General features: G+C 59.1%; 1 protein-coding gene across 1 annotated transcript; it reads left to right on the top strand.

The window, feature by feature from the left end:
* Positions 1-5,863: 5,863 nt before the first annotated feature.
* On the top strand, positions 5,864-13,409 carry BICDL2 (BICD family like cargo adaptor 2). The gene is made up of 10 exons (XM_075995010.1): positions 5,864-5,922; positions 7,352-7,647; positions 10,229-10,444; positions 10,574-10,690; positions 10,800-10,946; positions 11,757-11,948; positions 12,067-12,216; positions 12,664-12,794; positions 13,016-13,136; positions 13,231-13,409. Exons 2-10 carry the CDS (start codon positions 7,366-7,368, stop codon positions 13,393-13,395), a joined length of 1,521 nt encoding a protein of 506 aa, XP_075851125.1. The 5' UTR covers positions 5,864-5,922; positions 7,352-7,365; the 3' UTR covers positions 13,396-13,409.
* The last annotated feature ends 6 nt before the right edge of the window (positions 13,410-13,415 follow it).

Here is a 13,415-nt window from a genome sequence, read left to right as displayed (position 1 = left end):
CTCACCCAGGCTGGGGTGCAGTGACTGGATGGATCAGCTCACTGCAGCCTTGCACTCCTGGGCCCCAGCGATCCTCCTGCCTCAGCCTCTGGAGTAGCTGGGACTGCAGGCGCAGGCCACCATGGCTGGCTAACTTGTCTAGTTTGAAAAGTTTCAAACCTATCAATTCCACCTACACATTGCAACGTGGATGAATCTCAGAAGCAGTATATTAGGTCAAAGAAGCCAGCCACCAAGACTGCACACTACTGTATACATGGTTCCATGTATAGGGTGTTTTGGAAAAGACAAAATTATAGTGAAAGAAAACAGATCCGGTGGTTGCCAGGGATTGGGGGAGAGACTGACGACAAAGGGGCATGGGAAACTTTTTGGGATGATTCATCAGGATCGTGGTGGGAGTTATGTTACCACAGACACACAGAGATATAATTTTTTTTTTTTTTTTTGAGACAGTGTCTCAGCTCTGTTGCCCAGGCTGAAGTGCAGTGGCCTGATCATAGCTCACAGTGACCTCAAATTCCTGGGTTCAAGAGACCCTCCTGCCTTGGCCTCCCAAAGTGCTGGGCCCAACAAGTGGTGTCTTTTATATTAAGAAAGTAGAGGAAGATTTGGCCAATGGTGGCTCACACCTGTAATCCTAGCACTCTGGGAGGCCGAGGTGGGAGGATTGCTTGTAGGTCAGGAGTTCAAGGTCAGCCAGAGGAAGAGCAAGACCTGTCTCTACAAAAAATAGAAAAATTTTTCAGGCATGGTGGTGCATGCTTATAGTCCCAGATACTTGGGAGGCTGAGGCAGGAGGATTGCTTGAGCCCAGGAGTTTGAGGTTGCTGTGAGCTATTATGACACCACTGCACTCTAGTCTGGGCAACAGAGCAAGACTCTGTCTCAAAATATATATATAAAATATAAATAGGCCAGGTTCCGTGGCTCAGGTCTGTAATCCCAGCACTCTGGGAGGCCAAGGAGGGAGTATTGCTTGAGCTCAGGAGTTCAAGATCAGCCTGAACAAGAGACCCCGTCTGTACTATAAATAGAAATTAGCCAAAACAACTAAAAATAGAAAAAAAAATTAACCGGGCATGGTGGCACGTGCCTGTAGTCCCAGCTACTCGGGAGGCTGAGGCAGGAGGATCGCTTGAGCCCAGGAGTTTGAGGTTGCTGTGTTGGGGGCTGATTCTGGTGTTATGCCTTATACTAATCATTCATTATAGCCTGTAATGTACGTGCGCTGCCTGACGCAGCAGTAGTCGCATTTTCTTCAGATGCAGTTGCTGCTTGCGACGTGATGAGAGGCCTGAGTTGCTGCACATAAGCAGATGCTCCCAACTCCCACGTGGAGGCCCCGCGGTGGGAGTCTGGAGGCCATGAGAACAACAACAAAAAGAACTCTCGGGTGTGGTGGCTCACGCCCGTAACCCTAGCACTCTGGGAGGCCCAGGTGGGAGGATTGCTCAAGGTCAGGAGTTCAAAACTAGCCTGAGCAAGAGCAAGACCCCTTCTCTACTATAAATAGAAATTAATTGGCCAATAAGATATATATTGAAAAAAATGAGGCCGGGCGCTGTGGCTCACGCCTGTAATCCTAGCTCTTGGGAGGCCGAGGCGGGCGGATTGCTCAAGGTCAGGAGTTCAATACCAGCCTGAGCAAGAGCGAGACCCCGTCTCTACTATAAATAGAAAGAAATTAATTGGCCAACTGATATATATACATAAAAATTAGCCGGGCATGGTGGCGCATGCCTGTAGTCCCAGCTACTCGGGAGGCTGAGGCAGGAGGATCGCTTGAGCCCAGGAGTTTGAGGTTGCTGTGAGCCAGGCTGACACCACGGCACTCACTCTAGCCTGGACAACAAAGTGAGACTCTGTCTAAAATAAATAAATAAATAAAGCGACCAGTGCATTGGTCACTCAAGTCATTGTCACGTCCTTGTGCGTCTGTGTCATTATTTTATGTTCTGCGTTCATCCCCCGTTCTGCAATCGGGCCACGACATTGCTGTGAGCTAGGCTGATGCCATGGCACTCTAACCCAGGCAACAGTGAGACTCTGTCTCCAAAAAAAAAAAAAAAAAGAAAGAAAGAAAGAAAATAAAATACAAATAAAAAGAGAAAGTAGAGGGGCATTTACACATTTACATTACAGAAACACAGGGACGGCCTAGAGGGGCAGGTTGTGCAAAAAGGAAGGCAGAGAGTGAATGGATGTGGCTGCAAGGCGAGGAACACCGGGAGTTACCCACCGTAGCCAGAAGTGAGGTGATAGAACAGATTTTCCCTCAGAGCCTCCAGAAGGATCCAACCCTGACTTCCTATTTCTGGCCTCCAGAACTGTAAAACAAACACTTCTGTTGTGTAAGCACGTGCATAGCATTTTGTTACATGAGCCCTAGGAAAGTAGTACCCACCTCAGTAATGTTGATTTTACTGTTAAGTTGGGAAAAAGCATGGAAACATAAGGTTAAATTTAAAAAGCAAGTTGCAGGCCAGGTGCGGTGGCTCACGCCTGTAATCCTAGCACTCTGGGAGGCCGAGGCAGGAGGGTTGCTTGAGGTCAGGAGTTTGAGACCAGCCTGAGCAAGAGCGGGACTCCGTCTCCACTAAAAAATAGTAAAAATTAGGCCGGGCGCTGTGGCTCACGCCTGTAATCCTAGCTCTTGGGAGGCCGAGGCGGGCGGATTGCTCAAGGTCAGGAGTTCAAAACCAGCCTGAGCAAGAGCGAGACCCCGTCTCTACTATAAATAGAAAGAAATTAATTGGCCAACTGATATATATATAAAAAATTAGCCGGGCATGGTGGCGCATGCCTGTAGTCCCAGCTACTCGGGAGGCTGAGGCAGAAGGATCACTCAAGCCCAGGAGTCTGAGGTTGCTGTGAGCTAGGCTGACGCCACGGCACTCACTCTAGCCTGGACAACAAAGCGAGACTCTGTCTCAAAAAAAAAAAAAAATAGTAAAAATTAGCCAGGTGTGGTGGTGAAAGCACCTGTAGTCCCAGCTACTCGGGAGGCTGAGGCAGAAGGATTGCTTGAGCCCAGGAGTTTGAGGTTGCTGTGAGCTAGGCTGATGCCACGGCACTCTAGCCTGGGCAACAGAGTTAGAGTCTGTCTCAAAAAAACAAAACAAAACAAAACAAAAAAAACAGGCCGAGTGTGGTGGCTCACGCCTGTAATCCTAGCACTCTGGGAGACCGAGGCGGGCGGATTGCTTGAGGTCAAGAGTTCAAAACCAGCCTGAGCGAGACCTCCCTCTCTACTATAAATAGAAAGAAACTAATTGGCCATGCCTGTAGTCCCAGCTACTCGGGAGGCTGAGGCAGCAGGATTGCTTGAGCCCAAGAGTTTGAGATTGCTGTGAGCTAGGCTGATGCCACGGCACTCACTCTAGCCTGGGCAACAAAGTGAGACTCTGTCTCAAAAAAGAAAACAAAACAAAAAAAAAAAACAAAAGCAAGTTGCAGAACAGTGTGTTCAGTGTGAAATATTTTATATAAAGGTTTGAAATGCTCCAAGCAAGACTGTTTATTGTTCACAGACTTCATGTACATCATCAAAGCCTGAAGGGCCTTGGTCTGGAGCCTCTTCCACTGGGTGGCCTCTGTGAGGGCAGGGATGGCAGTGGGCAGTGGGAGGCTTGCAGCCCTAGGGGCTCACCAGGAGGGTGGGTAGGTGGGGAGGGCATCGCAGGCTGGGCACGGCCCAGAGGCTCCAGGAAGCTGGCTTGTTGGGGGCCAGGCTGCAGAGCGGGCGAGGGCAGGGTGATCACCCCTCCCTTACTATCCAGACATGACCCGGCCTCCCCAGGACTTCCCTGGGGTCGCTGTGTCCTCCTATCCCTCTTCCTCCTGGGGTCAGCGGGGAGGCTCTGTAAGGGAGGCTGGGGCGCTCCGAGTGCTGGGTGGGAGGGAGACTGGAGGCCAGGACTCCTGGGTCCAGAGGAGGCTGGGGATGAAAGTCAAATGTCCAAAGAGCGACTGGGCCTGAGAGCCAGGCAGGCTGGGATGAAGGGTCTGCCATGTACCCACAGACAAACGACTTTGCCTATGACTTCCTCATTTGTGAATGGTGTGACCTCATAGGGCTGCTGTGAGGATGAAATACAGCACAACATGAAGATGAGTCACCTCTGGTGGCCACGCGGAGCATCACCAGCAAGGACTAAGTGTGGCACTTCACCCTCATTTAATCCTCACACCCCTATAAGATAGGGCCCTGTCACCCCCTTTTACAGACAGGGAAGCTGAGGGCTGAGGTTGATCAGCTGAAGGGCACAGGCATGCACATCTGGGAAGTGGCCAAACTGGAATCTGGACTGAAGCCGTGGCCATGTGATGCCAGCGCCCAGGAGCGCAAAGCTCCTTTGCTGTACTGTTTTATTGGTTCGTTTCTGGTTTATAGGTCTACACCGCCTCCCACGTCCTGAGTGGACTGTGAACCTCCTGGGAGCAGGGCCTTGACCATTTCATCTCCAGATGAGCCCCACCTCGATGGGTGTGATGTGAGTGGGGCCAGGGTGACTCTGGCATTTGGAGGGGACACTGAGCTTATATTGTCCAAGGGGTCAGGTGGCAGCACCCAGGGGAGGCTGGGATGTCCTCAGCCCTACAGAGTCTACCAGGCTGCTCCCACAGGTGCTGGGCAAGGTGGCGCTAAGACGAATGTCTGGCTCCCTTGGCACTGAATCAGCAAGCCCTACTCTCTCCCAGCAGGAAAATTTGTCCCAGCCCCAGGACCTAGGAGTCCCAGCCCGAAACCACCCCTCCAAGGAGAGTTTGTACCCCTTTTCCCACAAGCCAGGAGTCCTAACTACAGCCCTCCTGTTTTTCTAGAACCCTGGTAAGTAGGCCCCTACCCCCCCCCAAGAGTCAGGAGTCCTGAGCCCAGGGTGTGCAGACCCGGCTGATCCCGGCGGGCCAGGGCTGATGATGCGTGTCCCCTCCTGCTTCACTCAGTGATGTCATGTCATCGCTTAAAACCGGCGGAGGGGGGAGCACTGTGGAAATTGGCAACGGCAACAACAAATCAGGGCTTTCGTTTTAGCTGGAGAGCCTGTTGTTAGACGTATGCCAGCACGTCACTGCCAGCAACCCTCCATTTGTCCTGCCGTCTGGGCCAGGAGTCCCTGTTACAAGGCCCAGGGAACCCTAGAGGTCTGAAGGAAATCATGACAAGCTACGAGGCCACAGCTGGGGCATCACCCCACGCCCAGGCTGTGCTGGGCTGGACCCGGGACTCCAGTCCCGGATCCTCCCATCTCTACCGCAAGCCCTCTGTCCCAGGCGGCATCGTGTGCCCAGCTCAGCGTCTGCACAACTCAGAGACTGGCAGCCCTAAATTCGGAGCCACACAGACTTGGGTGTGGCTACCAGCAGTGTCCTCATCTGCAGCACGGCAATCGGTAAACAGCATGACCCTGATGTCACACTGCTGCTGTTCACACCGCAGTTCTGCCCAGGGGACCCCAAGCAAGTTAGATGGCCTCCCTGAGCCTCAGCTTCCCCATCTGTAAAAAGAGGATAATAGTAGTTCCTGCTCCATTAGGATATCATGAAATAGGCTATGCCTGTACAGTTTTCTTAGCAGAGTGCTTAATATCCGATAGATTCGTCGTTGTTCCCATTATTGATAATTTCTATCCCACGCGAGGGGCAAGGAGCTGACGTCTATGCTGGGTGTAGGATCTGCACGCAGTAGTTGCTCAGTTAGTCTGCCCGGTGGTCAGTTCCGACCGAGGCAGGGTGGGCCGATGCCTCTGACCAATGGGGAGGCGACTTTCCTTCCACCCGCCCGGCCATTCCGGCCACGAGGGGGCGCCCCAGCCCCTCCCGCGGCCCCGCCCTGCACCTGTGCCAGCCGCGCACCTGGCGCCGCCTCCGGAAGAGGGGACGGGGACCGGCGGGACCTCTGGGGGAGCCCAGCGGCCGGTGAGAGCCTAAGGGGCGCCGGGGGCGGGGCTCTCCGAGCTTGGGGCAGGAGTGGCCCTGCCAGGCGGCGGGGGAGGAGGGGGGTGTGGAGGGGGAATGGAGGGAGAGCCAGGGTGCGGGTGGACTCCTGGGAACGCCGAGAAGCGGGGGACGCAGGTGACAAGGAAAGTGGCGGCTAGCTTCAGACTCCCGGGGCTGGGGTCGGGGGTCGGGGGTCGAGGGCCAAGGGCCCGGGTCCCAACGCGGGTTGAGGTGCTCAGCGGCGGCTCAGGGCGGGAGGGGGAGGGGCAGGGACGCCAGAGACGCCAGGGCAGGTGGGGTGGGGGCGGGGCCGCGGCAGGGGGCGGCCTGGGGTGGGACCACCGATACCGGAGTCCTCGGAGCGGGGCTGCGCTTGCACAGCTGCTAGCACACCTGGCGAAGGGAGGGGGTGGACAGGTGAACGCGCGTACGTGTGCCCCGCGGGTGGGGACCTTCGGGAGGGCTGGAGCAGGTCAGCAGCCGTGCCGGGCCCTCCCTCCCTCTGGAGCCCCTTAGGCCGGGCCCTAGGCAGCCCTAGGGGAGCGCAGGCCTCCCATCCCCTGGGCCGGCCGGGAAGTAAACAGAAACCCTGAGTGGCGGAGGCAGCGGGGCTGGCCGGCACAACCTGTTACCTCGCCCTGTCCCGGGCCTGACGCCAGGGCGACTAAAGGGCTGGGGGTTAGGGCTTCTGAGTCTGGAGGGGCTGGGCAGAAAAACTAGACCCTGAGGAAAATGGGGGACTGAGGTGGAAATCAGGGAAGGGTGGACACTGGGGGTGGGGACCTCAGGGTGCAGGGTCGAGTCCCAAAGGCTGGGTCCGGAGGAAATGGGAGAATGAGGGCCAGGACAGCTGGGGGGTCAGGGGCTGGGGCCTGGGTGGGTCCTGAGTCCTGAGGAGCTGGGGTCCTGGGCTCCTGGAAGGGGAGGGTGCTGGATTCCTGCAGCAGGGCGTCAGGACACCTCAGTCCCCAAGGGCTAGGGGCCTGCATTCGTGGGAGACAGGAGCTGGACTCAGCCCTGAGCACAGAGTCTCTACAAATCTGGGATCTGGGACTTGTTTCCCAGAAGGAGAGGGGCCAGGGGCTGCACCGCTGGGATCTGGGAACAGAGTGCAAGGAGCAGGGGTGGCCCATGGTCCTGGAGCACTGGGACAAGGTTTCCTGGGGACAGAGAATGTCTGGCAGAGGCCAAAGCAAGGCAGCTGATTTCCTGCTGCTTCCTGCCTCAGTTTACCCTGGGGACATTAACGGAGCTAGGTGGCCCAAACACAGATCATTAACCCTTCCTGGCCCAGGGAAGCCCTGCTGCAAGCCTGGGAGGGCCAGTGGGCAGATGCCAGCCAGTGGGGGGGCCAGCCCCGTCAGGCTGCGGAACAGAGTGTCCTGCAGCTAGCTACCTGTCCCCACAGTTGCTGCAGGTGCCATGAGCTCTCCAGATGGGCCAAGCTTCCCGTCGGGGCTGCTGTCTGGGGGCACCTCCCCCAGCGGCGATGAGGGCTTCTTCCCCTTTGTGCTGGAGCGGAGGGACTCATTCCTGGGAGGGGGCCCAGGGCCCGAAGAGCCCGAGGACCTGGCCCTGCAGCTGCAGCAGAAGGAGAAAGACCTGCTCCTGGCCGCGGAACTGGGCAAGATGCTTCTGGAGCGCAACGAGGAGCTGCGGCGGCAGCTGGCGGTGCTGAGTGCCCAGCACTCCGAGCATGAGGAAGTGAGCTGGGAGGGAGGGCAGGTGGCAGAGTCGGGGCAGGTACTGAGGTGAGGTAGGCAGAGGAAGGAGGGGCCGCCTGGGGAGGACAAGGAAGGGAGCCAGGCAAGGGGAGGAGGGAGGAGCGGGGGCAGGCAGGTGGGCAGCAGGATGACTCTGGAACAGTCCAGGGCTGGGCCCAGCCCCCCTGGCAGTGTTGCACATGAACTGTCAGGACAAGTCAAGACCTGGTTAGAGACCATTGCCTGGCTGCGTGACCCTGGGTCAGGGGCTGGCCCTCTCTGGATCTTGGTCTGGCTCCTCGGCAGTGTAGCGTAACCTCGGCCACTCCGCCTGGCACGGAGCTAGGTGCCCTCACGCATCACCGCGCTTGCTCCTTGCCCAGGCCTGTGCGGTAGGAACAGTCCTTCCCTCTGCCAGTCCCACCGCTGGCCACGTGCTCACCCAGGGGCTCGCATCTGCTGCTGCCACTGCCCTGAGGCCGCCCTCTCCACTGCCTCCTAGTGGCCATTTCAACATAAGTGGCACCTGATCCCTTGACCCCATTGCCTGCTGTCCCCATCTGCAGCTCCCAGCGTGAGGACCAGAGTCTGTGTCTTTCCTAGACTTCTTGAGTGCACACTCTCTCCGCCCACGTCTGCAAACCTGGTTAATTCTTCTAAACTAGATTGCAAACCAGCTTCTCTTCACGCTCCATGCTGGTCACAGCCTCCCTCACCTCTGCCCTGGACACTGCAGCCACCTTCTCGCTAGTCCCCAGTTTCCACTCTTTTCTCCTGGAGCCCATCCTTCAAGGCAGTGGTCCTCAACCTTTCTGGCACCAGGGGCTAGTTTCATGGAAGACAATTTTTCCACAGACCAGGGGATGAGGGTGTTTGGGGATGAATCAAGTGCATTACATTTATTGTGCACTGTATCTCTATTATTATTACATAGTAACACATAAGGAAATAGTTATACAACTCAGCATGTTGCAGAATCAGTGAGAGCCCTGAGCTTGCTTTCCTGCAACTAATGCCGTTGATTTGACAGGAGGCAGAGCTCAGGCGGTGATGTGAGCTATGGGGAGCAGCTGTGAATACAGATGAAGCTTCCAGATGAAGCTTTGCTCACTCACCTGCCACTCACCTCCTGCTGCGTGGCCCAGTTCCTAACAGGCGTGGACCAGTTCTGGTCCATGGCCTGGGAGTTGGGGACCAGTGATCTTCAAAAACTGCAAAACAGATCATTCCATGTCACCCAAAATCTCCCAGCAGCTCCCCATCACACTTAGAATGAAACAGAAACTCCTCACCACAGCCTAAAAGTCCCCGATAGCTAGCGGGTCTCCTCCCCAGCCTGGGCCGGCCCTGCCCTCCACTGGGGCTTCTCAGCTCCTCCAGTAACAACTTGTGCCCTCCGGGCTCTGCTCTTGCTGTTCCCTGAGGGGTAGCCAACCCCCTCTTGTCCTACACAAACATCCTATCCCCCTCGATGGGGCCACCCGCAGCCCACCCCTTACTATCTTCACTTCCCCGGGTTCTGACCCTCTGAAGCTCCCTGCTTGAGGCAGTGAGCTTGGTGGTCTCGCTTACTGTTGATAACCAGACCGCAGAACAGAAGGAGCTTAGGAAATAGTGGACGGATGGATGGATGGATGGATGCATGCATGCATGGATGGATGGACGGACAGACGGACGGACTTAGAGATATTAAGGGGCTTGCCCGGACCACACAGCAGCAGCAGAGCCAAGCACCAACCAGGACAATTGGACCCTGAATTTGCTGGCTTATTCCTGGGGCTGTTGCACCCACAGTATTTGGTTAAGAGTTTGGCTGCCTGGGGTGGCATCCCTGCCCCACTAACTTACTGTGTGTCCTTGGGCAAGACATTTAACCTCTCTGAGCCTCAGTTTCCTCATCTGTAAACTGAGGCCGTCAATGAGTCTCCCTCTAGTGGATGATATGAAATAGTGCCGATGATGCGCTAGCCTGACAGTGCCTGCTGGTGACTGCGCAGCTGTGGTGATTGGCACCCGGGCCAGGCTCCCCCAGCCCGCTCTGAGGGCCCAGAGCGAGGGGCCAGAGGTTAACCCCTCGACCTGTCTGCCTCCCCACGCTGGGCATCTGGCTGTGCCAGGGCGTCCCCCCGCTAGTCAGACAGGTTTTGGGGCCAGGGCGGGTTAATTAGACCCGGTTAATTAGAGGGAGCTGGCTTCCAGGAGCTGGGGAGAGAGGCTGGGCAGAGGCCAGGCCTCCAGAGCCCCTGGCACACAGCAGGTGTGCGCAGCCATGGGCCGGGGCTTAAATTCTGCCAGACTCAGGCGCCAAAAACGGCGCTTGCGGCCTCGGGTCCAAAAGGCCAGGCAGCAGCCGGAGGTGAGCGGGCGTCTGGAGCCCCACCCGCCTGCCCTGCCCAGGGGCTGCCCGCCTGTCTGGCCTGGAACCTTCTCTCTACTGCTCCCCATCCCTCTGTCTGCCCCTCCTCCCTGGGCCTCTCTTGCGTTCAGGTCTGTGTTGGACAGACCCCTCGGACTTTCTCCTTGGGGTCCACCCCAGTCTCATCTCTGCCTCTCTGTCTGCCCCTCTGCTCTGGCCCCCACAGCGGCTCCAGCAGGAGAACCATGAGCTCCGCCGGGGCCTGGCAGCCCGGGGGGCCGAGTGGGAGGCCAGGGCGGTGGAGCTGGAGGGGGACGTGGAGGCCCTGCGGGCCCAGCTGGGGGAGCAGCGCTCCGAGCGGCAGGACAGCGGGCGCGAGCGAGCGCGGGCCCTCGGCGAGCTCAGCGAGCAGAACGTCCGGCTCAGCCAGCAGCTGGCCCAGGTGGGACTCGGCCCCGACCCCAGGGCCCCGGGCAGGTGGGGCAGAGGCCGGGCTCCCGCTGCCGGGTGGGTGTGCAGGCTTGGTGGGGAGGCTTGGCCCAGCTGAGGCTCCACTGTCTCCCCTCCCCAGGCCTCCCAGACTGAGCAGGAGCTCCAGAGGGAACTGGACACCCTCCGGGGGCAGTGCCAGGCTCACGCCCTGGCCGGGGCGGAACTGAGGACACGGCTGGAGAGTCTGCAGGGAGAGGTGGCTGCCTGCTGGGGCCAGGGGCCTGTGTGAGCCAGAAGGGCTGGGCTGCGGGCTATCTGGGGCTGGCAGATAGCACGCTTGACCCAGCCCCCACGCCTTTCCCCAGAACCAGATGCTGCAGAGCCGCCGGCAGGACCTGGAGGCCCAGATTCGTGGCCTGCGTGAGGAGGTGGAGAAGGGCCAGGGCAGACTGCAGACCACCCATGAGGAGTTGCTGCTGCTGCGGCGGGAGAGGCGGGAGCACGCCCTGGAGGTGACTTGCAGAGCTGGGCGGTTGCAGCCAGCTGGACCCTTGGCAACGGCCTCACGGCTTTCTGGGAGATAGCCCAGGGCTGGATCACTGGAATCCCCAGCAACTGGGCCACAAGGGCATGGGCATTAGCCTAAGGGCAGATGGGAGCCACAGAAGGCTGTTGAGCAGAGGAAGTACTCTCTTAGAATGCATCAGAGCCAGGCAGGTGGGAAGCCAGGGAGGAGGCTAAGGCCATGGTTCAGGCCAGAAATGACAGCCTCTGGACCATGTCCGGGGCAGTGGAGATGGAGAATGGATGATGAAAGAGGGAGCATGGCCCGATGTTTGACAGTCTGTATCATGGGGTCAGATTGCCGAACTTTTTATCCAGTGTCCCTTCTTAGCATTGTGGGATGAGCAGCCTCAGTTTCTCCATCTGTGAAATGGGATGGTAATGGTACCAACCTCCTGGGGCTGTAGTGAGGTATGAGGTTCAGAAGGAGGGATCAGTAAATGCTGGACGAATGCAATTTGTGAAAGAGTCAGAAGGTAGTCCATGCAGGGGAGGAGACGGGGCTCTGCGAGGTTGGGCCAGGCCTCGCCCTGCTTTATGGGCAAGGAGATTGGTATCTGGTGAGGGGAAGTGCTCTGCCCAAGGCTGCCCAGCAATCCAGGAGTGGGAGCAGGACTGGGCCGCTGGGGTGGGGGATGTGCGGGACTGCCTGGCTTTCCTTGGTGCTCTGGCACCTCCCACCCCATGGTCCTGCCACAGGGATGCAGACGCTGGGTGCGCCCCGCGGACTGCCTGCGCTTCTGCCCGACTGTCCGCAGCTGGAACGCGCGCGCTCAGAAGCCGGGGAGGCGCTGAGTGCCCTGCGGAGGTTGCAGCGGCGTGTCTCGGAGCTGGAGGAGGAGTCACGCCTCCAGGACGCCGACGTGTCAGGCGCCTCGCTGCAGTCGGAGCTTGCCCACAGCTTGGATGGGGACCAGGGCCAGCACGCAGATGGAGGCAGAGATGTCACGGTGAGCTCGTGGCCCTCTACCTCCCCTACTCATACCATCGGGAGGGGTGCAGGCTCCACCTCTCCTCCTTTTCCCACAAGAGAGTCTACACTGCACTGACGGATTCCTTTGCTCACAGACCACCCTGTGCCTAGAGACCCAGGAGGAGGCCAGCCAACAGCTCTCACCCCAGGAGGAGAGCCTAGAGCCCCCGAAGAAGCGAGCATCCCTGAGCCCAGCGGAGATATTGGAGGAGAAGGAGGCAGAAGTGGCCAGGCTGCAGGATGAGGTGGGGGAGGACACAGTGCTGGAGGACACAGGGCCTCTCCAGCTGCCGGTTTCTTTCCCTCTTCCACCTCCCAGCCTTTGCGCACCAAGCTCCCTATGCTTGGTTGACCCTTCGTCTCAACAAGCTTGCCGTCATTCTTCAAGAGCCAGCCTGTATGCCACCTTCTCCAGGAAGATGTCCTGGACCACAACCCCCTTCCCCTGTCCCACTGCCAATCCTTGCATCCCTCCTGCAGGCTCATACCACCCCAGCTAGCCCTGCCCCTCGCCACCCTGCACCAGCCTGGCCGACTCGGGATCCCTGGGCCACGTTGCCCCGGGCTTTGGTGGAGCAGACAGGGGAGGGATTCAGGGGAGGGATTCAGGGGAGGGATTCAGGGGAGGGATTCAGGGGAGGGGCTCCAAGGCCGCGGCCCGCCTGCCTTGCTATCCCCTCGTCTGCCCGCAGACGGCGCTGCAGCAGGCAGAGCTGCAGTCCCTGCGCGAGGAGCTGCACAGGCAGAAGGAGCTGCGGGCGCAGGACGACCCGGAGGCGGCTCTGAACGGCGCCCTCTCGGACCGGGACGAGGCCGTGAACAAGTAAGCCTCCCACCACCCATCGCCGCCTCAGCGAGGCTTCGGGCCTCCGGGCCCGTCGGGCACTTCTGGGCTGATTCTCCCACCCGTGACACGGGTCATCATTATCCCCACTCCGACCCAGCGCCCCTCCTCCCGCCCGGGTCTAGGAGCCCCCCCACCCCCACCCCTGCTCCCTCAGGCACCAGCGCCCTCCACCCGTTCTCCGCCCTTCCCGCCCGCAGGGCCCTGCAACTGTCGCTGGAGCTCAGCCGCGTCTCGCTGGAGCGAGACTCCCTGTCCCGGGAGCTGCTGCGCGCCATCCGCCAGAAGGTGGCGCTCACGCAGGAGCTGGAGGCCTGGCAGGTGAGGGGCGGGGCCTGCGCGGGAGGGGCGGGGCGCGCGGGAGGGGCGGGGCGGCCTGCGCGCCGACCCACCCCCTCCGCCCCGCCTCCCGCAGGACGACATGCAGGTGGTGATCGGGCAGCAGCTGCGCTCCCAACGCCAGAAGGAGCTGAGCGCCGCCGCGACGTCGACCCCACGCCGCGCGGCGCCCCGCTTCTCGCTGCGCCTGGGCCCAGGGCCCGCCGGCAGCTTCCTCAGCAACCTCTTCCGAAGGACCTGAGTGCTGGGCCTAGGGGGTTG

Source organism: Microcebus murinus, chromosome 19 (genome assembly GCF_040939455.1).
Source record: "Microcebus murinus isolate Inina chromosome 19, M.murinus_Inina_mat1.0, whole genome shotgun sequence".
NCBI classification, from domain to species: domain Eukaryota; kingdom Metazoa; phylum Chordata; class Mammalia; order Primates; family Cheirogaleidae; genus Microcebus; species Microcebus murinus.
This window is presented reverse-complemented; position numbering and strand designations above follow the sequence as displayed.